This window comes from Bos taurus, chromosome 13 (assembly GCF_002263795.3).
Source record: "Bos taurus isolate L1 Dominette 01449 registration number 42190680 breed Hereford chromosome 13, ARS-UCD2.0, whole genome shotgun sequence".
Lineage (NCBI taxonomy): Eukaryota > Metazoa > Chordata > Mammalia > Artiodactyla > Bovidae > Bos > Bos taurus.
Window position 1 is genome coordinate 39,312,552 of NC_037340.1, and position 24,879 is coordinate 39,337,430.

The 24,879-nt window shown below is 50.4% G+C and overlaps 1 protein-coding gene across 1 annotated transcript in view; it reads left to right on the plus strand.

The window, feature by feature from the left end:
* Positions 1-24,287, plus strand: part of SLC24A3 (solute carrier family 24 member 3) — a 445,825-nt gene extending 421,538 nt beyond the window's left edge. The window contains exons 11-18 of the mRNA XM_025001037.2: positions 57-217; positions 984-1,248; positions 6,329-6,495; positions 9,677-9,791; positions 10,993-11,109; positions 20,796-20,809; positions 20,994-21,041; positions 22,510-24,287. Coding sequence (XP_024856805.1) covers positions 57-217; positions 984-1,248; positions 6,329-6,495; positions 9,677-9,791; positions 10,993-11,109; positions 20,796-20,809; positions 20,994-21,041; positions 22,510-22,659 — 1,037 coding nt within the window. The 3' untranslated portion in view covers positions 22,660-24,287. The remainder of the gene's footprint in view (positions 1-56; positions 218-983; positions 1,249-6,328; positions 6,496-9,676; positions 9,792-10,992; positions 11,110-20,795; positions 20,810-20,993; positions 21,042-22,509) is intronic.
* Positions 24,288-24,879: the final 592 nt, after the last annotated feature.

The following is a 24,879-nucleotide window of genomic DNA, read 5'->3' on the forward strand; positions in this document are numbered from 1 at the left end:
TCTCTTTCCCACTCCTAGCCTCAACGCTATCTTTATTTTGTTTTTAACTTTCCTAGCCAATTTCCACCGCAAAGCATCAGTGATCATGGTAGACGAGCTGCTGTCAGCCTACCCACATCAGCTTTCTTTCTCTGAGGCTGGTCTTCGAATCATGATCACCAGCCACTTCCCCCCCAAGACCCGACTCTCCATGGCCAGTCGCATGTTAATCAATGAGGTATCTGAGAAAACAAGTCCATCTGCCACGGCTGGGGTGGGGAACTGGGCAGGGAGGACGTTCCCTAGTCTGCAGGTAAAAGCGCCTGCCTCAGTGTTTTACACAATAATGTCCCTCAGCTGTTTCCCAACATTCTTGCTCAGCTATGCATCCTTGTCCTTGCTCTTCCCACCACGTGTCCAGAGATGTAGTCCAGCTCCCAGCTGTATAGAAAGACTCTTCCGTCCCTTCTTCTCATTATCTTCCCTCTGAATAAAGCCCCCGGATGTGAACTCGCAGGAAAGTAGTTGTTAAATTAAGGTTACCTTAGTTTAGGGTACTTCAGAGTCTCACCCACATTTTCCTGGGGATGCCTTTCTCTGGAATGGCAGCCTTGTTGATCCTAATCCCGATACATTTTATGGCTTTCTCACATATGGACCAGGGAAGTGCTACCATCTGGAGAGGAGCATTAACAACCCAGTGTGCAGGCAGTCAAACCCTGGTAGAAAAGCAGTGGCCATTTGAGGCATGGGGACTCTCCTCTAAAGGGATTTGTAAGTCCCAGTGGGTCACGAAAGAGTAATCCTTCTTCCCAGAAAGTCTATTAGAGTTGGTTGTTACTTTAAGGAGTCCCTTAGAACCTGTCTGCAGAGTCTTCTGGAAGCACCTCCTGCCAGCAGCCTGGGAAAATCCCGACAGCCGGGGTCCTGGGTGAGAGGATCTACAGCTCCTCTGGGGGGGGTAGGGAGGGATTCTGTGTTAGAACGTGCCTTTCCTTCTCCAGAGACAGAGACTGATAAACAGCAGGGCTTATGCCAACGGAGAATCCGAGGTGGCCATCAAGATCCCGATTAAGCACACAGTGGAGAACGGGACGGGGCCCAGCAGCGCCCCAGACAGAGGCGTGAGCGGGACGCGGAGGGACGAGGTCGTGGAGGCCGGTGACGAGACGGAGAACGAGAATGAGGACAACGAGAATAACGAGAACGACGAGGAGGAGGAGGACGAGGAGGAGGAGGAGGGGCCATACACACCCTTCGACCCCCCGTGTAAGAGCCCCTGCTAGGGCTGGGCGGGCTGCGGTCCTGAGCTGTTTTGAAGCCACTGACTTGATGCCCTTGACCGCGTGACCTTTCTGATACCAAATTCAAGGGCTGGCTGTATGGCTGTAGAAATATTTATATTGTGTTAACCTTTACAGTGGGTAAGATTCTTTCACAGCAGATCCGATGACCAAGACGGTGACCTTCAGGCCTGGTTGAAATGTGGGCCTTTGGAGGAGGAAGGCTCCCTGTCAGTGGTTCCTCTGGACCCTGTGGTGCCAAAGAGGAAAGTTCGTGACCCTGCCAGCCAGGCGGCTTGGTGCTGTGGGGTGGGGTTTCCCACCATTACCCACCCCATCGCGGTTGGTGGGGGCACTGTCCTGACGAGGCAGCCCTTGGGGGCCCAGGTCCCAGGACCTGCTGTCTCCAGAGTGGGCACCTCAGGAGATGCAGACTAGGGCAGAGAGCTCCCGAATCACACCTCAGGGGCTGGCCCAGGGTCTCCCCGTTTCTTGACGGTTCAGGGTGCATGCAGAGGCTGGTAAGCGCTCAGGACCCCAGCCACAAGGGCAGTGTCCTTGTCCACCAACTGCTGCCTCCAGTAAAGACTCAGCTGAGCCAGCGGCCTTGTCCTCCAGCCCCACCATTAATGGAATGGGTGGACCAAACCGAAAGAATTCTGCCTGTCTGCCAGACCTTCCAGAAGTTTCTGTTTCAAGAAAGTGTTCGCTGGTCCAGTTCGTATTCACTGTCAAGTACGTGAAGCTTAATTAGCCTGTGTGTCTTCTCTGCAACGTTGGAAGTAGTGGGGGCTGTCAGCTCTGAGGAAGAAGTGCTGGATCCACTTGAAAGGCCGTTTAACAAGGAGACATGGGCGCAGCGTCACAGTCGAGTGTTCCTTTCGGATGCAGTGTCCTTCGGGGCCCCTCTTTGTGTCCAGCCAGTAAAGCTCAGGGGGCGACGGGGTCCCTGAAAGGCTCCTCAGATTTCAACCTGGTCAACTGCCAACCGAAAGTAACTAGAAAATACCACCCAGATTCCCAGACCCCGAATCACCCAAAGTTAAATCCTGGCTTGTTAGTAAAAATGTATCCTGGCTTTTTATCCATTTTGCCACATTTGGTGACATTTCTTGGCAACCTTTCTATCGACCAGGACAAAAACATGTTAAGGATGGAATGACTGGCCCCCCACTCTTCCCTCTAGGGCCTCATGCTCGTTTTCCCTTGCTTTGTAACAAATGAGCACAAGCCTTGCAGCTTACACTCATTGGCTAGCTCACGTTCTAGGGTCAGAAGTCTGGCACTGCCTGGCTGGGGGTTCCAAGGCTCTCGGGGCAGTGATGAGGGGGCCAGGGCTGCGGTCCTTCCCAGCAGCCCCGGCACACTCAGGTTCCTGGCAGGGTTCCTGGTGGCTCCTCGTGGCTGTCGGCTGGGGCTGCTCCCTACCCTACGGCCCCCGTCTTCTTCGTCCCGTGGCGTCTCATTTCAAACGAACAGTGTGTGTTGTCTGGTCCTCCCCGCTCTGCTCATGGCTCTAGCCTCCTCCTCTGCTTCCAAGGGCTCCAGTGATTACCTGCCTATCTGGAGGCCAGCTCTGCTTCACACTGTAGCGCAGTCAGGGACGGTGGTTCATCCTCTGCACGGGCTCTGAAAACCGGGGCACAGACCTTGGGGGCTGTGTCTGGAATTCCACCCCCTCCCCAGCCCCTGTTTGCAGAGCTCACTGTCGGCACTGTAACCTCGCTCCAAGAACTCTCACTCGCCTGACGTCATCCCTGATGAAAGAGTTTTTAAGTGGCTGGGTGCTCTGTTGGCCCCACGGCCCAGGATCCCATACACACTCCTCCAGGAAGACATCAGAGACAGAGGTGTGAGAGTGCACAGACCACATCACTCAGCGGGATCGAGGGCCCCCTTCGGGTCACGAGCTCCCTGTTTCTCACCTGGACGCAGTATGTGCCAGGCCTACGTGTGAAGTTTCAGGGTATCCTGAACTCCTGCTCCCCACCCTTACCCCAGGATTAGGGTGCACATGTGGAGGCCATAGGGTCTCCCCACACGTTAGGAGCCATGGCTGCAGGTGTGGGCTCAAGCACCCACGTCAGGCACCCTCCATCCTTTGGAAGCACAGGCTCACAAGGAGAACGGATGCTCTGTGTGGTCCTGCCACTTCTGGGGGTCTCAGCTTCACCACAGGGCCCTGAGCTGCTGAGACAGTCAGTGGGATCCTGAGTCCTCCTCACCAGCCCCTCTCATGTGGGCATCCTTGACCAGGGGTGGGCTCTGACTTGGGTGATCCAGGTGGGGCCCCAGGTGATGCCGATGCTGCTGGTCCGTGGGCCACTGCTGGGTGGCATGGGCTTGGGGCCTGGGGTCCCCCAGCCATCTTCAGGGTTCCTCTGCCACGCCAGGGAGCAAGGTCAGCACCTGGCTCTGCCTCTGAAGTGAGAATGGGCTTGCCCGAGTGTGGGCCCCTGTTCTGCTCCACCAGCTGCTAAGAAACACCATTCAAGGCCAGGACTGGGGACTGAGTGTCCAGCCAGGGCCTCCCCTGGGTAGGGCTGCCTCCTCACAGCAATGAGCGAGCAGAGGCCCTCAGGCCAGCAGAGGGCACTCGAGGGTCCTCTCAGGCCAAGATACTTTGGCCACTGGGTAAAGATCTGTTTCCCTCCCACGGGAATCTTGCAGGGACCTGGATTTGCATGTTTCTGCCACTAAGGCTTGACTGGAGTGTGTATCATTAACAAGTACGTAATTGTGTGGGAGTATACAAATAGAGGAGTACAGGACATGCATGCATATGTGTGTGTACATGAATATAGGTGTGTGTGCACATATATAGCATGTGCACATGTATGATTGATGTGATGCATGCATATAACATGCTTTCTATATACTGTATATATTTAATATACTGCATCTGTGTGTGCATCTTTAGTCATGTTCAACTCTTTTCATATACCCATGAACTATAGCCCACCAGGCTTCTCTGTCCATGGACTCTCCAGACAAGAATACTGGAGTGGGTTGCCATTCCCTCCTCAGGAGATCTTCTCGACCCAGGAATCAAACCCACATCTCCTGCATTAGCAGGCGAATTCTTTATCACTGAGCCACGTGGGAAGGCCTGATATGTTGCATATTAATACACAAATATTTATATATATTTAATATGCTGTATATTATATAATGGACTTACCCAGTGGCTCAGATGGTAAAGAATCCTCCTGCAATGCCAAAGACCCAGGTTCGATCCCTGGATCAGGAAGATCCCCTGGAGAAAGGAATGGCTTACCCACTCCAGTATTCTTGCCTGGAGAATTCCACCTACAAGAGGAGCCTGGCGGGCTACAGGCCATAGGAAGGCAAAGAGTCGGACACAACTGAAGTGACTGAGCACAGCGCACATGCATGATGTATGTATCTGTATGTCTGTATGTGGGAGTACTAAGTCGCTTCACTTGTGTCTGACTCTTTGTGACCCCATGGACTGCTGCTCTGTCAACATTCCAGAGATGAGGAAACTGAGGCTCAGGGAGTTTAAATAACTGAGGCACTTGATTCAGACAGAACAGACAGAATGGGGACTGATAAGAAAGCCCCCTCTCCTCCCGCTAGAGACCACCTTGTGAGTCTAGGGAGACCAGGAGTCAAAAGTGATATCATGTAACTTAACTGCAATTTTAAGAAAATATTTGGAGACTGGCGAAAGATGTATGAAATAAGTGCTGGATGCTAGTATACAATTATAAATTGTGTTAAAGATTTTAGTCATCACTTTTCACAGTGTAATTTTAAAAATACCTCAACTCTGGTGGGAATACAAATTGGAACAGTCCTTTTTAGAAAACAGTTCAGCAGTTTCTCATAAAGTTAAAAAAAAAACACCCACCCTGTGACTCAGCATTTCTACTCCTGGGTCTTTGCCCAAGAGAAATGAAAACATGCCCACAGAAAGATTCACACAGAAAAGCTTACAGCCTCGTTAGTTGTAATACCTGAAAACTGGCAACAGCCCAAATCCCAGACACAGGAGAATGCAGTCACACCACAGTGTATTCACAGGCTGGAACACTACATAGCAATTAGGAATGAGTTACCAACCCAGGGATGAAACTCAGAAAGCATTATGTTGAATAAAAGAAGGTAGAAACAAACAAACAAAATACTGTATGATTTTATTTATTTGAAGTTGGAGAATAGAAAGAACTCTGTGGTGGTAGGGGCTGGGAAGTTGACCAGAAAGGATGCACAGAGACCTTTCTGCAGATCTTGGTTGATATTTCTCTTCAGAGGTGAGTTAGTACTTAATGCAGGATGGTTTGTTGTTGTTGTTATTTAGTCACTAAGCAGGATGGTAGTCATGGCCAAAGGAGAGCTAATGGGTTTTTCGAATCTGAGGCTACAAGAACTCCTGGTAAAATAGTCACCATTGTCTCTGGCACTCAGCAGCTGAGATGGTAGGACAGGTCATCACTAACAGATCCATCATCTTGTCCATATAAGCAGGCAGATAAAGCCAGGAAGCAATTATGAATTTGCAAATCCATAGCAGCTTGGGATATAAACACTCAAGCAATGCTTTGGCAACCGTGAGAGCTTTCAGATCGTCCATCAAATTTTCCGCAAGTTGAAGGACGATGTTGAGAAATTCCACTAGGTGGCGCTATGTCTGCTGACCCCCTTAGACTCCGGGAAGATGTCGCTGCCTGTCCATGGGAAGAAGGACTGGAAGGGGATTGGTGGTCTTTACCGCCCCTCCCCTGCCTCCACCCGGACCCCACACTCTTCCCTGCACCCCATTTGTATCCTGAGAATCCTCCGCATCCTTTTCCACCTGGCTGCATTTGCCAAACCGTCCCCCCCAGCTCTGTATTCCTCAGAAGCGACACATCCTTCATTTTGAGGCCTACCGGCAGGTGGGCACTTTATATTCCTCTTGGTCTTGTGGGTGGAAAGGCACTCGAGTCTTTGTGGTAAGGAGCACCACAGTCAGGCTTAATGTCTGGGGACGCTCATGCTGAGGATGGAGCGGGAAAATGCGCCTCACTGATTGGTTTGTTTTGCCTTTGTTGTTCTCCCAGCTGGCAAACTGGAAACAGTGAAGTGGGCATTCACCTGGCCCCTGAGCTTCGTCTTGTACTTCACCGTCCCCAACTGCAACAAGCCCCGCTGGGAGAAGTGGTTTATGGTGACCTTCGCTTCGTCCACGCTGTGGATCGCAGCCTTCTCCTACATGATGGTGTGGATGGTGAGTCCAGGACCCCAGGGTGCTGGGTCCCTTCAGAGAGAAACTCAAGGATGCAGAGGATTCTCAGGATACAAATGGGGTGCAGGGAAGAGTGTGGGGTCTGGGTGGAGGCAGGGAAGGGGCGGTAAAGACCACCAGCCCTCTCTCAGTCCTTCTCCCCATGGACAGGCAGCTACGTCTTCCCAGAGTCTAAGGTGGGGGTCAGGAGACAGCGCCACCTAGTGGAATTTCTCAACATCGTCCTTCAATTTGCGGAAACTCCCCTCTCCAGAGGGGAGCCAGGGCAGAGGTTTTAGCCCAGTAACTGTATCAGTCAGCTGTTGCTGCCATACACTGTGTAACAACCAGCCCTAGATTCCGTGGCTTAGAATCAAAAGAACTTATCCTCCTGCTCATGTGTCGGCAGGGAGACTGTGGGTGACTGGTCTTACCGGGCACCAGCTAATCAGTCTGCTTTCAGCTCCATTGCGGTTGCCTTTGGTTCAGGCAGCAGGTGGGGTTCGTGTCTCCTCTGTGTTTGCCCATTTTCTTTGGACCTGTGGCTACCTGGGGAATGTCTTTTCACAGTGGGTCACAGGAATGCAGGAGGGAAAAGGCAAATATGGGGGCCTTCTGGGGCCTTGGCTTGAGATTTCCACCCAGCCTCCATCTGCCAAGTATTTGTGGAGTGGGGGACATACACCTGACCTGCTCTGGTGGGAAGGCCTGCAGGGTCACAGGCAGCCAGCCTGGAGGCAAGGTGGGAGGTATGAGAAGTGACACTCCATCCATCATAGTCACTCCCCATCTCAGCTCAGTTTCTTCAACCAGAAAATGAAGTCACTGAACCAAGTGAATGCTCAAGGGTCCCTTATGAAGCTAAAACAATGATTCAAGAGTTGGCATTGATTGAGGGACCTTCGCTCAAAAGCGTTTCTGCCCTAAAGCCACCCTAGGAAACCCAGAGTGCACTCATTGCCCATGCATGATGCTCATTTTTAACTGGGGAGTGGCCCTAATTCATTATAATTGGAATTGGGAAGAAATTAAAAACCATGACATACGTACATCTAATTGTGCTTGAGCATCGGGTAGAGATGAAATATAAATGCTGGAGAATTAAACTCAAGAGCTAAAAAAAGTTCTGAAAAGATTATTTTGGAGGTAATAGCAAATGTGGAAACCTGACATAACTAACTCATAATTACCCCTTGCCTTCAACATCACAGGCATACTTTTTTCAATCCAAATCGCATAGGCAGGGGTTTCTCCCTCATGCTGTGTCCATTACTATTTTTGTTTGACCTTTTCATTGGGTGCCAACTTTGGGGAATAGCATTGGTATCCCTGACCTCCAGGTGTCCAGTGGTTTTTCTCTGAAGTCCACTAACATGCAAAGTAGCTGACAGATCTTAGGCTCGCCCTCTTTCTGTTTGCCTCCTTCCACTCTGGGGGAGGTTCGGAGAAGCCCTGGGAAAGGGCCGGGAGTGAGGGGAGACCAGGAGAAACCCTTGAGACCTGGTACAGAGACCTGGAGAATCGCTTCCCAGCACGCCAGCCTCAGCTGTAACCATGGTAACCATAGGCACAGTGGGGACAGGGTCCTCTTCCCAGCTCAAGCCCCATGGAGCCAAACCAATTCGTGCAGGGACCCTACTGAGGGTGAGAACAGAAAAACACAGGTGAGCAGGATGCTTGCCGCTCCATTGCACAAAAGGCTCCAGAGCAGCCACAAGAAACTGCTGTGTTTCCGTGTCTCCCTTTCCTCCCTGGAGCATGGAAGGCAGAGAATCTGAGGCCACCACAAATCCAGTCCAGCACTGGACGGAATGAGACACACAGCCTCTGCTTGAAAGAGACCAAGCCAGGCATCCTAGCAGATTTAAATAACGTCCCCCAAACCTTTGGAGGGGAGGCCAGACTCCCATGCAGGGATCCTGGAGGAGCTGGCAGGAGTGGGATACTGGCCACATGTCGTCTGCATTTCTTGCAGTTTTATAGAACGTGAGGGAGGGCGCATCCCACAATGACCTAATGTTTAGCTCCTGCATGTTGTCCTCTTCTGAGGCCAGGGCACCCGGAACGGGTCTCTTTCCACTCACTCACTTGTGCCACCCGCCCCTGGTCACTCCATCCCACCCACTGCTGTCCTCCCAGTTTGCCCATCTGAAAACTGGGAGCCAGAATGAGCTCATTTGCAGAACAGAAGCACTGCCTCTGGTGTTGACTTAACCCCTCCCCCTGTGTACACAGAGGTGCTGCCCATGCCCACGGGCCTGCTCTCTGTGCAGGGGATGCCCCAAGGCCACTCGGAGAATGGAGATAACACCAGTAGGTGTACCCTGGGGTTGTAGTGAGAGTTAAGTAAGTTACACTAAAAGTGCCTGAGTTCTAGGCAGAGGTAAGCCACCGTGGCGGAGAAGGCAGTGGCACCCCACTCCGGTGCTCTTGCCTGGAAAATCCCATGGATCACTGAGAGTTGGACACGACTGAGCGACTTCACTTTCACTTTTCACTTTGATGCATTGGAGAAGGAAATGGCAACCCACTCCAGTGTTCTTGCCTGGAGAATCCCAGGGACGGGGGAGCTTGATGGGCTGCCGTCTCTGGGGTCACACAGAGTCGGACACAACTGAAGAGACTTAGCAGCAGCAAGCCACCGTGGAGCAGAGGGTGATGTGGACAGATGATGTTCCCAAGCTGCCAGGAAGGGAGGAAAGGAATGGGCAGCTGACAGCTTTTCTTACTGGACTGGATGGTGTTATTCAGCCCCCTCCCAACTCTTGTAAAGTCTCGTCATGCAGCCAACCTGAGACTTGGACAGTGGATTTCCTAGCACAGCATGGCAGCCATCCATTCTGGGTCCCCAGGAACATCCTGAGTTCAAAAACTGTCCCGCTGTTGCCTTTTTCCAGCAACTCTGTTTCTCTTCTCTCAGGCCGCCTGCCTCACCCAAAGGAACGTGTGAAAAAGGCTAGTCTTTGGTTGGAAAGCATGGGCTCTGTAACTCCACCTCTCTGTTCCCTGAGACATTCCTGGCCCTCTGTCTTTGACACGGAACGCAGACGCTGCCCCTAGACCGCCCAGATTGCAGACTCTTCAGCTTTGCTGACAGGGTCGACAGGCAGGCAGGGCTGGCATCGGCCCTCTGCTCACTGCCTCTTCCTGCCTCCCTTCCCCCCCACCCCCACCCCGCTCCCAGGTCACGATCATCGGCTACACGCTGGGGATTCCTGACGTCATCATGGGGATCACCTTCCTGGCAGCTGGAACCAGCGTGCCCGACTGCATGGCCAGCCTCATTGTGGCCAGACAAGGTGGGGCCCACATGGGGAAGGCTGGGAAGGGAAGCCAGACCTCCCTACTTAGGGGTTAGGGGGAGTTTGCATGGCAGTTACCAGGGCACCGCATCCCAGCTGTGCAGGAGCACTGCCCACCTCAGTGCCAGGCTGGTCAGAAGTCTTCCTGGCATCAGAATAACAGGGAAACAAGCCAGAAGATCCACCCTCGAGCAAGGCAGAGACCCTTTCTATATACTAAATATACTATATACCTATATAGGTATATACTATATACCTATATAGGTATACCATATACCCTTTCGTATACTAGGGTGTCCCCTCATCCCCTCCAGGGTTGTATTGCTTCTATTATTAAAAATAGTAAGAAATACAGTGATAGCTGACATCTGCTGATGATAGCCCCACACTGAACAGAGCAATTTGTACACATGATCTTACTTAATTTAACAATTCTATGAATTAGGGGCAGTCATATACCCATTTCATGGATGAGGAAACTGAGCTTAGAGAGGATGGACCCCATAGCCTAAGTGCCAGACGTTACTCTTCAGTGTGTGACAGACCCTTCCACCCTCAAAACCAAGATTACAGTCTACCCACCCCTGGGTGGAAGCCCCCCAGATGGCCACGTTCCTTCCAGCACCTACTCTCGTTTATGAACCTGATTTGTGCGGGAAGAGATTGGTTTTCAGCAAACAGTGTGTGGCTGCCACCCTTGGCAAAATGTCCTCCACTGGTCCTCACAAAATTCTACTGGTTACACTATTTTCCTTAATGTTGCTCAGTTATTTAGAAGACTTGGATACGGCGTGGAGCAGATGGGTAATGTAATGACACTGAACTGTGCGGGTCAGTGAGCTCATGAGCCCTTTATAGACTGTTGAGTTTATTCCTTTCCACAGAATGGTTCAGAATTTTGCAACCAGATTTAGTTTTTTGAATTACATTTAACCAATGATCATATTTGAAGTAAAGCTCAGCAGTTCAATAGAATGTATATTTCATTCTATTTATTGAAAATACATATTCAATGACTATTTTATAATTGGAATCATCCTACAGTGATGGATGGTCCGGGACAGACCCGAGCACCTGGGCTGGCCCACCTGCCCACCAGGTCTCTGGCTGTCAGACCAGGGGCTGGAGAGAGTCTTCAAGGGCCGGGGCACCCCCCAGGGACCACCTTCCTCACTCCAGTGACCTCTTGTCCTTGCAGGCATGGGGGACATGGCTGTGTCCAACTCCATCGGGAGCAATGTTTTTGACATCCTCATTGGGCTCGGTCTCCCCTGGGCACTGCAAACCCTGGCTGTGGATTACGGATCCTATGTAAGTGAAATTTTCTCCCTGGTGACCTCGGCCACTGGGACTATGTCTCAGGGCAGAGGAGGTGTGGAAACACTCGCATTGAGAGGAAACAAATTCTCCTGGCCAAGTCTTCTCAAGGTCAGGCCCACGTGGGGACATTCAGGACTCGAGAGCCGACGGAGCTGTTACAAGCTTCGGGAAAGGGTCAGATGGTAACTACTTTAGGCCCCGTGGCCTAGATGGTCTCCATCACAGTCGTCATCAGCTCTGCCGTGTTGGCCTGAAGTGGCCTGAAGGTGATGGCGGGTCAATAAACGTAGCGGTTACAGTCCGACTTTATGTATAGAAGCTGAAATTTGAATTTCACATGACTTTCACATGTCGTGACACAGTATGATTCTTTTCAAAACTTTTCAACCAATGAAAAATGTAAAAACCCTTCTTCACTCATGGGCTCTGCAAAAACAGCGGAGGGGCCAGGTTTGGCCTGCAGGCCCTAATTCGCCAACCCTTGCTCTGCAGATTTGTTTTGCATGCAAAATATTTTATTCCTGAAGGGACAGACACAAAGTACATGATGCTGTCTCTGCCAGGGATCTGGTGACCGTCACACTCTGCAGTGACGGCCCCACGCTCTTTCTCAAGACCAAGCCAACTCTGACTCCAGGTGGATTTGCAGGTGGGGACTTGGGAGTTCCAGCTAGATGTCAGTGCTCTTTCCCAGCCTGCCAAAGTGTTCCCCCTCTGCTGAGGGGCACTCCTGTCCCAGACACTGTCCAGAGATGGAGGGAGAAACTGCAGTTAGAGGTTTCTCTCTGTGTCAGGGAGGAAAAAAAGGATGATGCCTCTGTGGTATTCATACCCAACCCAGTGTTGGTGCTTCTCTGAACCTGTCACTGAGCATGCTTTAGTCTATCTGTGTAATATGTTGTAGCTAAGTGTGTTTTCCAAAGAAAATATCGTGGCTCATTTATCAGATGATGGTTGTTTCCAAGTTGCTTCCCTCGCAGCTGTTTGAAGTAGGGAGAGTGTGTCCATTGAAATTTCTCAACACATGGTGAGAAAGGCCATACGTGTTTGGTTCATGCGAATCTACCTGTTGGCAGGAAGATTTCACCAGAGAGTTAAGATAAGCACAAGACATTGGAAGGAAGCATTATGTGTCCTAAGGAGCTGAGATCTCTTCTCTGCTGTCTGCGAAACTGGGAGGTGATGTGGTGACAGAAGGGGTCTGGGAAAGCTCCTTACAAGAGGTGACTGTGAGTCGAAGTCTGAATAACTAGAGAAGAGGCAATCATGGAGAAACTGGGGCAGGGCAGAGCAAAAGCATTCCAGGCAAAAGGAACAGCTGTGCAAAGGCCCTGAGGCAGACATGCACTCGGCCTGTTGGAGAACAGGAAGGGACCCCAAGTAAGTGGAGCAGAGCAAGCCTGGGGGCATGCGGCCTAGATGCCATGCAGGGCAGACCATGTGGGTGCTCTTAGTTAATCAAAAACGATGACATTCAAACTGATGAGATACATAGATTTACATAATGATGTTTTTGATGGCTTTTATGAAATTCAGCTGCATGAGTTTTTTTTTTAACTGTGTTTTTTAACTGTGTTTCAGTCAATCTTACTTTAATTACCAGAGAGACTAAACATTCTTTTTCATATGTATTGGCCTTTTAGAGTCTTCCTTCAGATAATTATCTCTTTATGCCCTTTACCCAATTCTCCATTAGAGGGTAATGGTTTTTTGTGTGTGAGTTGATTTTTTTTTTCATCTTTCCCTATATTGGTTTTTTTTTTTAATTTATTTTATTGGATGATAGTTGATTTACAGTGTTAGTTTCTGATGTACAGCAAAGTGATTCAGTTATACATCTATATGCATTTTCTTTTTCATATTCTTTCCATAAATCACACATTCCCACCTACATGTAAGGGGGCTCCAGGTCATTTATGGAGCTGGCTACTCAGGAAGGGGAGGAGACATGAATGAGTCCTGTGGTCCGGGGTGCCAGGTTGAGAGTGGAGTCCAGACAGGAGGGACCTGCAGGATAACCTCTTACTGGGGCTGTAGAGTGGCCACGGTCCACGAGTGCCCCGCTATTGTAGGGTCTGTCTCTCTGCCGTCCCAAGCTGCCCCCTCCACTCCCTCTCATCCAGCCTCTGAGCGCCTTTTCCTGGGTCACGTATGGACCGCCTCCCTGGGTATACATCCTTTTCTGTACTTCAACTGAGAACAGTATTTTCCATTTAAGCCTCGCTAGTTCCTTTCAATACAAGTCACCTTGATTCTGTTTTGCCATTCCCAGAATAATCTCCTGGGTTTTTCCAACAGTCCACAAATTAAACTTTCCTTTTTTTTAGTCCTTTTTTCTGATTATAAAAGTAACTTATGATCTTCATAGAAAATTTGTTGTTGTTGTTATTCAGTCACTCAGTCATGTCTGACTCTTCACAACCCCATGGACTGCAGCACTCCAGGCTTCCCTGTCCTTCACCATCTCCCAGAGCTAGTTCAAACTTATGCCCTTTAAGTCAGTGATGCCATCCAACCATCTCATTCTCTGTCGCCCCCTTCTCCTCCTGTCTTCAATCTTTCTCAGCATCAGGGTCTTTTCCAGTGAGTCGGCTCTTCACATCAGGTGGCCAGAGTTTCAACATCAGTCCTTCCAATGAATACTCAGGGTTGATTTCCTTTAGGATTGACTGGTTTGATCTCCTTGCAGTCCAAGGGACTCTCAAGAGTCTTCTTCAACATCACGGTTCAAAAGCATCAGTTCTTCAGTGCTCAGGCTTCTTTATGGTCCAGCTCTCACATCCATATGTACTACTGGAAAAACCATAGCTTTGACTATATGGACCTTTCTCAGCAAAGTGATGTTTCTGCTTTTTAATATGCCGTCTAGGTGTGTCATAGCTTTTCTTCCAAGTTATAGAAAATTAGAGAAACTTTAACTAGAGAATTCTAATCAGGGAAAACTCTGGAGCAGAGCCTGCCCAGTTGAACTTTCTGCAGTGATGGAAATGTTCCAGCCATGGAATGTGGAATACAGTCAGCCACTAGTCCCATGAGACATTCAAGCACTTGACATGTGGCTGGAACAAGACCGACTTTGTCCGACAGTCATTAACCCACACTGGTTCCCTATTGCTAGAGCGTGAGTGTGAGACCATGTCCACTTGGCGTTTGCCATCCATGCAGCAGGACATTTACCTTGTTTAAATAGTGAATACATTTTATTTCCTCAATTGTAGGGATGAGCATTCCTCATACATCAGTAGCTCCTGAGAGTGTGGCTGTAATTCAGCCCAGTTAAATAATGTACATTCATGGTGGTGATTCTCAGACATCCAGAAAAAGTTAGGAGTAAAATCCCACAGGCATTGGTGCAGCTCAAACAGCCACTGCCCGCAGCTGCAGTAAGAGGTGAGTCTACCCAGTTTCCATCTGCATGTCAGAGGAACCACTCTGGATCCTTCCGTGACCCATTTGTCCACGCCCTGGTCCCTCCACAGCTTCCATCGGGCCCTCTGGGCCAGCCCCCCACACCTAGCCACACTGTAGGGGCATGTCTAACTTCAGGCCAAGATGCAGAAGTTGCTTGGAAAGCTAATTTCAGGCTCATGGAAAAGCAAATTTAGAGGCTTATTGGTCTTGAATGTTTAGTCTTCCCTCATCTCCACCTCCAGCTTTTTCTAGGAGAGAGTGTTCCTTCTGAAAGGACAGTCAGGGGCCTCCACCTGTTAGCATTTCAGTGACCCCATGACATCTTCCTGTCTCTCTGATATCAGTACTCAGTGGCTTGTGTGGATTTAATGGCTTCCCCACCCTCGCAAGCGAGCTGCTTCAGTTCTGAAGCCATTTTTCCATCTCGCCTAGATGGATTTCCAGGTCATGATTACTGGATAATTACCAGTGAGACAGCTGTTTTGTGCAAAGTATTAGGTTCAGGCATCTGACAGCAAGGAAGGAAGGCAGTTGCACAGATTTTGACATTTCTCAGTACTTGTGTCTTGCTCAGAAGCCAGCTAGCTACTTAAGTGCCCCCAGTAATAGCTGTTTCTAAAAGTCGGTTTGGAAAATGAGTACTTCTTATTCCATTTCAGTGATAAGTCTCTCCCACCTGCTCCCACCAAACTAAGAAAGTCACCAGGCAGGCTCCAGGCAGCTAGGGCAAAATCTAGATTTCTGAGCTGGGGCTTAGAAATGTAAAAGAACCCTAAGAAGCAGCGAACAGGGGCAGCAAGGAAGTCTGTCTTTCCCTCTCTCCAAGCAAGAGTCCACCTTATTCCAGAATCCATGGAGGTAAAAAGAAGTGATTGGGGGAGTTCTCCCCACCACACCTCTGTCCAGGTCACTCTTCTACTCAGACACGAATTGACTGCCTTCTCTGTGCTGAGCTGGTAGCCGTCACTGGGGCTGCCTCAGTGAGCCAGACAGACACTGTCCTGTGCTCCTGGGGCCCCAGCCGCTGGGAGGGCATGACCGCACAGTGTGACCCCTGCCCTCCAGAGAGCTGGCCATGCAGAATTCAGGGCAGCACGTGGCGCTGTCTGCAGGGGCCAGGGCACCTGGATGCGTGTGAGGAAATGATCCTTACCCTGAAAAACTGAGATTATCAGAAGCGAAGCAGGTGAAGGTGAAAGGCTTTTTCTAAGCAAAGGAACAGCTAGTAGAAGCCCCAAGATACGAGAATGTTCCAGGCACTGAAGGACCAAAGGACAGTTCCTCTGCCTGGGGTGTGGGAGGGGGTGTGGGAGGGACAGGGATGAGTGGCAGGGGTGAACTGGAGCCCAGAGAGGCCACGTGGGCAAGGACACTGAGAGCCATGCTTGTGGGGACAAGGGAGGGGCTGCTATGACTGTCCGTCCTTTGAGGAAGAGAATTCTAGCTGTAGTGTGGGGAAAGGGTTAGTTCAGTTCAGTTCAGTTGCTCAGTCAAGTCTGACTCTTTGCGACCCCATGGATTGCAGCATCCCAGGCTTCCCTGTCCATCACCAACTCCTGGATCTTACTCAAACTCATGTCCATCGAGTTGGTGATGCCATCCAACCATCTCATCATCTGTCGTCCCCTTCTCCTCCTGCCTTCAATCTTTCCCAGCATCAGGGTCTTTTCAAATGAGTCAGTTCTTCACATCAGGTAGCCACAGTATTGGAGTTTCAGCTACAGCATCAGTCCTTCCAATGAATATTCAGGACTGATCTCCTTTAGGATGGACTGGTTGGATCTCCTTGCTGTCCAAGGGACTTTCAAGAGTCTTCTCCAACACCACAGTTCAAAAGCATCAATTCTTCGGCACTCAGCTTTCTTTATAGTCCAACTCTCACATCCATACATGACTATTGGAAAAACCATAGCTTCGACTAGACAGATCTTTGTTGGCAAGTAATGTCTCTGCTTTTTAATACACTTTTCATAACTTTTCTTCCAGGGAGCAAGTGTCTTTTAATTTCATGGCTGCAGTCACCATTTGCAGTGATTTTGGAGCTCCCCAAAAAATGAAGTCTGCCACTGTTTCCACTATTTCCCCATCTATTTGCCCTGAAGTGATGGGACCAGATGCCATGATCTTAATTTTCTGAATGTTGAGCTTTACGCCGACTTTTTCACTCTCCTCTTTCACTTTCATCAAGAGGCTCTGTAGTTCTTCACTTTCTGTCATAAGGGTGGTGTCATCTGCATATGTGAGGTTTTTGATATTTTTCCTGGCAATCTTGATTCCAGCTTGTGCTTCATCCAGTCCAGCATTTCTCATGATGTACTCTGCATATAAGTTAAATAAGCAGGGTGACAATATACAGCCTTGATGTACTCCTTTCCCAGTTTGGAACCAATCTGATGTTCTATGTTCAGTTCTAACTGTTGCTTCTTGACCTGCATACAAATTTCTCAAGAGGCAGGTCAGGTGGTCTGGTATTCCCATCTCTTGAAGAATTTTCCACAGTTTGTTGTGAGCCACACAGTCAAAAGCTTTGGCATAGTCAATAAAGTGGAAATAGATGTTCTTCTGGAACTCTCTTCCTTTTTTGATGATCCAACAGATGTTGGCAATTTGATCTCTGGTTCCTCTGCCTTTTCTAAATCCAACTTGAACATCTGGAAGTTCACAGTTCATGTACTGTTGAAGCCTGGCTTGGAGAATTTTGAGCATTACTTGGCTAGCATGTGAGATGAGTGCAATCGTGCGGTAGTTTGAGCATTCTTTGGCATTGCCTTTCTTTGGGATTGGAATGAAAACTGACCTTTTCCAGTCCTGTGGCCACTGCTGAGTTTTCCAAATTTGCTGGCATATTGAGTGTAGCACTTTGACAACATCATCATTTAGGATTTGAAATAGCTCAACTGGAATTCCATCACCTCCACTAGCTTTGTTCGTTGTGATGCTTCCTAAGGCCCAGTTGACTTCGCATTCCAGGATGTCTGGCTCTAGGTGAGTGATCACACCATCGTGGAGCCAGACATGACAGAGGGCAGCCAGACCAGTTATGAAGCATTTGTAGGAAAAACAGAATATGTGACCTGGGGGAGAGAGCCCCCAGGGGAGCCAGGGTGGGAGTGCATATTTAAGCTACAGGATCCAGGGTTGTGCTTAGAACCAGATGAGGTGTGATGTGTCTGAGGGTCATCCTGGTGGAGACATCAGGCAGACAGTGAGATAAATTCAGAGGCAAGACCTCTGACAGTCAAGAGAGTTGCTATGGGTTTTTAAGCATAAAGCTCATACAGGGAGTAAGTGTAAACAGAGAAGAGAACCATGACCATACCCTGATGTCAGGTAGTGAGAAAACCATTCAGGGAAGGAGGCTGGGGGGTGGTCGGCCAGAAAGGGCAAGGATGAGGAGAATGTTTCCAGAAAGACTGGCCACATGGAGGAAGGCTCTTCCCAATGTCCTCCTTCCAATGCCGGCTGTCCTCCAGCTGTCACCTCCTCCGAGAAGCCACCCAGCCATGTCCACTGCCTCTGCAGTCACATGGTGGGGGTGGGGTGTCATCTTCCCTCACCCTCTGAGAGCAAAGATGTGTCCGACTCAGCCAGTGCACCCAGAACCTACCAGTCAGTTCTCAATGCTACCACGTCTTCCTTCTCGAGGAAAAACATTCTTGAGTCGATCTTCTGGTATGCAGTTTCTGTTCCAGTTGCCAGGCCAGTTTTTCTTTTTCTGCAAACCCTGCCCCAACCCCGGGGCAGCTACACGTAGCCCTTCCCCACTCCACTCTCAGTGAGGCCACATGGGCAGCTTGCACTTGACCTTGGCAGGAATACTGACACCATGGAAACCAGGAAAATGCAGAAACTATTCCCAGGGCCTGGCCACAGGCTGTTCCCACAGACCTAGTGGGGTAACTGGGGATCATCTGGGGGCTTCACAATGAATGGTTCTTCTCAAAGCTGTTCTAACAAGGCCCTAGGGGCTGCAATGACACCACCCAATCCCCTTAAGGTGAATCTTGCTCTTTAGATTTTAGGAAAAATGAGGTGATGTTTGGGGGGAGGTAGGGTCTTTCCTGGGTCACCAAGGCCTGAAGTAGATTCAGTCTCACCATCAAAGTTTTAGATCCCTCCCAAAACCACTCTATTCTGAAGATGAGGATGGGGTGAGGACTTTATTCCGGGTGTGTGTGTCCGGGGGGGGAACCCAGTAGGCGGTGGGCAGGTGTGACCAGAGAGGTGGGTGGTGGCTCTTCCAGGGCTTGAGGAGGAGCCTCAAACACAGACCACAGATGCCAGCGTGGGCTCCAGAGAGTCAGGTGGTCCCACCAAGATGGTAAGGGGCCCAGATGTGAGCCTAGAGAGTTCTTAGCAGGTAGAGGAAGCCCTGGCTTTTCTCCTGTGCCCTGCAAGGTGCATTGAAGAGTCTAGAATTTTCAGGCTGAAGCCTGACTCTAAGTGCAGACGTGACCCCTTACCAGCTCCCTGACCTTGTGTAATACAGCGATTTGTAGTAAGAAATTTATGTTTGGTCTTTTTTTCTAGCACAGAGCTCCTAAAAGCCTCAGAATTATCTTTTTATGTGAATGAGATGACTTTAGGATAGCTTCTAAGGATGGAGCTGGTTGGCAGGAGAACCAACCCTGTGGTTTGAGGGCTGGAACTTTGCTTCCCAGTACTGTGAACTCTGGGGCAGAGAGAGGGGCTGGAAGTCCCTCAGTCAGCAGCAGCTGTAGATTTAATCAGCTGTGCCTCCATAACGAGGCCTCCGTAAAAGCCCCAAAACGACAGGGTTCAGAGAACTTCTGGGAACACGTGGAGATGGAGGGAGAGTGGGGGCTTCACTTCCTGGAGCCTCAGCTGTCTCACCTTTACAGGCAGCTCAGGACACCTTGAGGAGCTGCCACGAGAACTCAGTGCAGCCCATGTGTGGTCACGCACTCCGGGGAGAAAGCTGTGTTCCAGTGCTTCTCTTCGGTCGGCTCATTCACTTTCTGACCTCATGTCACTGTTCAAGGAAAGCCCCCCACCCTGTGATGTTATATAGCGTAAAGTCCCAGCTGGACGTATCCATTTGGAACCCAAGCCTAAGCAAGTGTTCAAACCACTCAAGTTAGAAAATGCAAAGTGACAACCACATGTGTTCCGAGTTATAAACCAATTAGCGAAAATCCAGGGGCTTCTTGTTTTTCCTAAAAGAATTTGCTGGTCGGGTGGAGCTGACCTCAAAACATACAGAGATTTTAAACTGCAATGTGGGGGAAGTCAGAGTCTTTGAGGCTGCAGGTTCAGGTCCTTAAACAAACAGTATAGGATTCAGGGGACTGTTTTATGAGCCACATGCATGCAGGAAATTGGGGGTGATGCAGTCTCTGTGTGCGTTTGCACTAAAAGACACATCCGTGGAGCCTAAATTCCTGTTGACTCAGGAACCAGCCAGCCTCCTGTTTCCTCTCTAGCAACTGCCAAGAGGGAATTGGAGGATAAAATTCATAGTTTCGAAGGCAAGAAATAAAAACAACGTTAAATGTCAAGGCTGAACAATCCGAGTGTGTTGCCTGCTCTCAGAAGGGCATTGCCATGGGGACCGTCTGCCTTTGCACTTCCTGGGCCTCGCATCTGTGAGGCAGGAGCAGGGGATGCTGGTTTAGGTCCACACTGCACAGTTGAGGCTCCAAGTCTTATCCAGAGGTGAGAAGGGTTGGTGAGATTGTCTGGCTTAGCAAGACCCCAAGAAACTGGTTTTTTACGGGGATAAGACTTACTGCCCTTGAACTTCCCTGGTGACCCAGTGGTTAAGACTCTGCTTCTGTTGCTGAAAGCACAGGTTCTGATCAGGGAACTAAGACTATGTATGCCTCATGGGAAGTTGCACTGGACAGGGCTCCTAAGAATTCCAGAAATTGTTGTTTGTATTTTTTTTAATCTTCAAAGTTTGCCTGTTAACCCCACTGTGTTACTGTGGAAAACAAACAAAATATCAGGAATTGAATGTTAACTCTTCTTTGCCTGTTCAAAATAGCAACCCTCACTCACCACTTCCCATCAAGTTCAGGTGAAGGTCACAGACATTTGAATGCAAAAGAGATTAAAAAGTTTAGTCATATTTTTCAAAATATTGCTCTCATGACCCACGTTATTAAATTTACCCTAAACGTTGTGTGTCGGGAGATCGGAAGCTCCCTGGAAGTCAAGTCCCCCAGTAAATAAGAATCAGGCCATGCCGGATGGAGAATTCAAGTGGCCACAGGGCAGTCAGCAAATACCGCTGCTAGAGAGGGGAAGGGATGGGGCTGAGGGTGGACCAGGCCAGGGTGCCCCCTGGGTGTCAAGGAAAGTGCCATACCCACTGCAAAGCTGCCATTTGCCCTCCATCCTGGAGGAGGGTCTTGGCCTCACTAGAATTTACCGCCCCGCACTTGGCAGATGTTTCGGGAGCCTAACTTTGTGTCATCCTCTCTTACAGATTCGGCTGAACAGCAGGGGTTGATCTACTCCGTGGGCTTGCTCCTGGCCTCCGTCTTCGTCACGGTGGGTCTGCAGCTCTCTCCACTCTCCAGTCCCCACCTCTCCCCCCATTCCCTTGGGTTCTCTGGCTACAGAGTCTGTTTGGACACCAGATAGGCTTGGCCTCCTGGTGGATAGGGACAGTCAGCCTTGAGGTTCTCCTGTCTCCTGGCTGTGTCCTCCACAAATGGATCCTGGCAACCCCCGAGAAAGCCTCCCTTTCTGAAAGGAGCCAGCCTCCTCTCGGAAGCACAACCTGTCTCATGTCAAACACAAACATTTATCAAAAGCAATAGGGGGAATCCCACTTTTTATGCAAGATGAGGCTACAGAAGGTTATATTCCAATTAATTGACTATTCCAGGTTCCTAAACATCTCCATAAATCCATGGATGTGACCAACACCCAAAGACTGAGGACAGACTTGCTGGACAGTGAATGCACTCTGATGCCACTGCACTGCCTTGGCCATCCATCCACTTGCATAATGTACTGTTCCAACTCAGTTGACACCTTTGGTGGGAGCGAGTTCACACCACCATGTGGACTGACCCACCTGCCCTAAGTGTCTGATGACGTACATGTATGCTACTGAATTTTCACCGTAGGAAATGCAATGTGTTTTTTCCTGAATTGTTGAGGAACTATTTGTTGAATTACACCTGTCATGAGAACATACATAGGTAGAGAATGGGAATTCACAAGGGCAGGAGAGGTCATTTCCAGGTCCAGCATGCAACTCCAATGCCAAGGTTTTATCAAACTAAATACTGCCTTACACAATAGTGAAAACCCATCTATTCATTCTTTTTAGGAGGTTCTTCAGGTTGGTATGACTTAGGATTATTATGCTTGTAACCGCCACACAGGTGCTTACTGCGGGAATTTCCCCATCTGGAGCTCACCACACTCCAATAGGTAGTCACTGATATCAGCCGCATTATAGAGACTGACAAGTGAGGCCTGTAGGGACCTTGTGTCTGACCTCCGAGTGCCTGCTGGCTTGCCGGTGCACTGCATCGCCGGATGCTGTGGCCGGGCATTCCTGGGACAGGGTCTCACCACTGCCCCTCTGCCCTGGAGGGCTGTTGAAGGACTGAAACGAAGTAGGTCTGGGAGGAGAAGCAAGTTCCAATATCTGAAGTTTTCAGTGCCGAACTGACATCCCAGGGGCTAGGTCAGAACAGCTGGTTCAGGAGGAAGCCCACGCTGGAGACACCAGGACGTAGACGGGGTTTAGAGCCAAGGAGTCGGATGAGACCCCCCTGGGAGTGAGCGTAGGTGGAAGAGAGTGGCCGAAGTGTGAGTCCCGGTGCCCCGACAGTCAGAGCTCAGGATGCTGGGGACGGAGCCGCAAGAGGAACACAGAGGGAGCTGGAAGAGCGGCCGGAGGGAAACCCGGTGCGCATGCGGGGTCTGGGACGCGGTGGAGGAGGGGCTTCGTAACCCAGGAGGGTCCCCACGCCCTCTGACCCTGCTCTGTGCCTCGCAGGTGTTCGGCGTCCACCTGAACAAGTGGCAGCTGGACAGGAAGCTGGGGTGCGGGTGCCTTTTCCTATACGGCGTGTTCCTGTGCTTCTCCATCATGACGGAGTTCAACGTGTTCACGTTTGTGAACCTGCCCATGTGCGGGGACCACTGACCCGCGGCCGCGCCCAGCTCGGCCCCTCCTTCTGTGCAATACAAGCGGGCGCCCGAGTCCGCCTCCGCGCTGCCCGCAGCCCTCCGCCCCCCTCGACTCCTCCTGGGCCCTGCCCCTACCCCCCTACCCTCCACCGCCTCCCGACCCGCCAATCCCGGACCCCCACCCCGACTCCGTCTCTGCCCTCCTCCACGTGAAGACTCCCGACCTCCGCGTGAATTTTCAAGCCCCATTTTTGAACAGTGACTGAGATTCTAGAAAAACTGGCTGCTAACTGGCCCGTGCCAGGCAAACTTAGTATATATCCCTCCTCCTTTTTTAAGTTATTGGATGGAAGACCGGCCTAATGTATGAGCCGAGACTGTGGAGAAGAGAGAGGAGAGGGTCCACGCGTGACAGGGAGCGTTTGGGATTCTCCTTATGTTTGGGGCTGGTTTCTAGGTTCCTGAGTCTGGGGGTTTGGGTTGGGGGCTCCCCTCTTTTCTTCTTTCCCTTCCAGAGATGTTGGCTTTTTGCCTCGCATCTTCTCTCCCCGGGCTCTGGATCCTCACTGACCCACTGGCATCCCAGCTGCGTCCTCTGGGGTCGAGGCCCAGGTGCGTCGGAGCTTGTGTGGATTTAGCGCCCATCTGAGGAGCGGCTGGAGAGGCCCCTGGACAAGCGCCTTCTCGTCACACCCGGGGCTCTGCCCTGAGGCCCTGGGTTTTCTAGGAAGAGGACAGCTGACCGCCTGTCCGTTCTGACCATCACTCTCTCCCCAGTTCTTTCTAGCCTCTCAAGCAATAGTTGAAGCCTGCCTGCCCGGGTTAACCTCTCCATCCTGAGCACCAGGCAGCCGGCACGGCAGTGCCTCCCGCCTGAGACTCTGAGACTGCTCTTGGTTTGGTGTTTGGCGGGGCAGGGAGTGTGACCCGGAGGCAGGAGTTGCAGACACTGGTTTCTCGGGAAGTGGAGAAGCGCACTTTGCACAGACACCGCCCCTCGTACTGAGTACACTGGACCCTGACTGCTGGCTCGAGGGCCAGCGTCTCCTCCCAGTCGCCACGCCCAGCTGCCCCAGCGCCCCGCTCCCTTCCCCGGGGGGTGGGGAGGGGACACAGGAAGGAGGAACAGAACTGACACCTTGGAAACGCAGAATGTGTTGGATGCAGACTCACTCAAGGGCGTGTTACTGTGGATGTTGCTGTCAATCGCTGCTCAGCAGCTCCGCCAGGTTCTGTCCGATGCTGAATTACTCCGCAGACAACTCCACCGAGTTGAGACCCACCCATGCTTGTTCACTTGTATTTATTGAAACTGTGGATTCTCGCCCCGTGCTGCCCCATGTATTTACTTTAAGCACTGATCACCTATTCATTCGGTATGGTTTTCCCCTTCCCCTGTACACACTCTGGTATGAATTGTAAAAATAACCTGCTACAAATGGGTTGAATGTTTCTGTCGCCGGTGCCCACCGAGGCCGGCCTTGGCCGAGGGGTACCTGCTGGCCAGCGGAGCGGGAGAGGGAATCACCACTTTGGGCTTTCTGAGCTGAGACACACTTACGGATTCTGTTACACATTTTGCACTGGTTTTATGGAGATTGTTTTCTTGGACGGATAGTGTAAAATAAACTTCTCTGTTCTGTATCTTTCCTTGAGCAGTTTCCTCTTTGCTTTCTCCCTGGAGTGAGGAGGACACAGGGAAGGTGAAAAGATGGTGTCATCGAATGTTTACTGTTTCTTGGTTGACGCCTCTGGGAATCTGGTCAGTGTCTGGCAGATTGCAGGTATGAAGTGACAAATCTTGGGTCCCCTCTGAATCTTGAAGGTTCTCTGCTAGGCCTGTCATTCTTAGGATACGTGCGATGGTGTGTTAGGAATTCTTGCAGCTGGACATAACAGGGAGAGCATTCCAGAGTTGACAGTGATGTCCAGCAGGGCTCAAGTCACCCTCCTGTCTGATTTTAGTAGATTTCAGTTGTGAAAATTAAGACTTCCCCAAGGTGGTTCCTTAAGAAGGAAAGAAAGTAATACATAATAAGCCATATTCTGCATGACTCTCAAGAAATCATTATCAGGGGACTTCCCCGGCAATCCAGTGGTTAAGACTCCATGCTTCTACTGCTGGGGCTGGGGGTTCCATCCCTGGTTGGGGAACTAAGATCCCGTATGCCGTGAGGTGCAGCCAAACAAACAAAAATCATTACAAGGATCTAAAAGTAGCCCGAGAGGAGCAAAC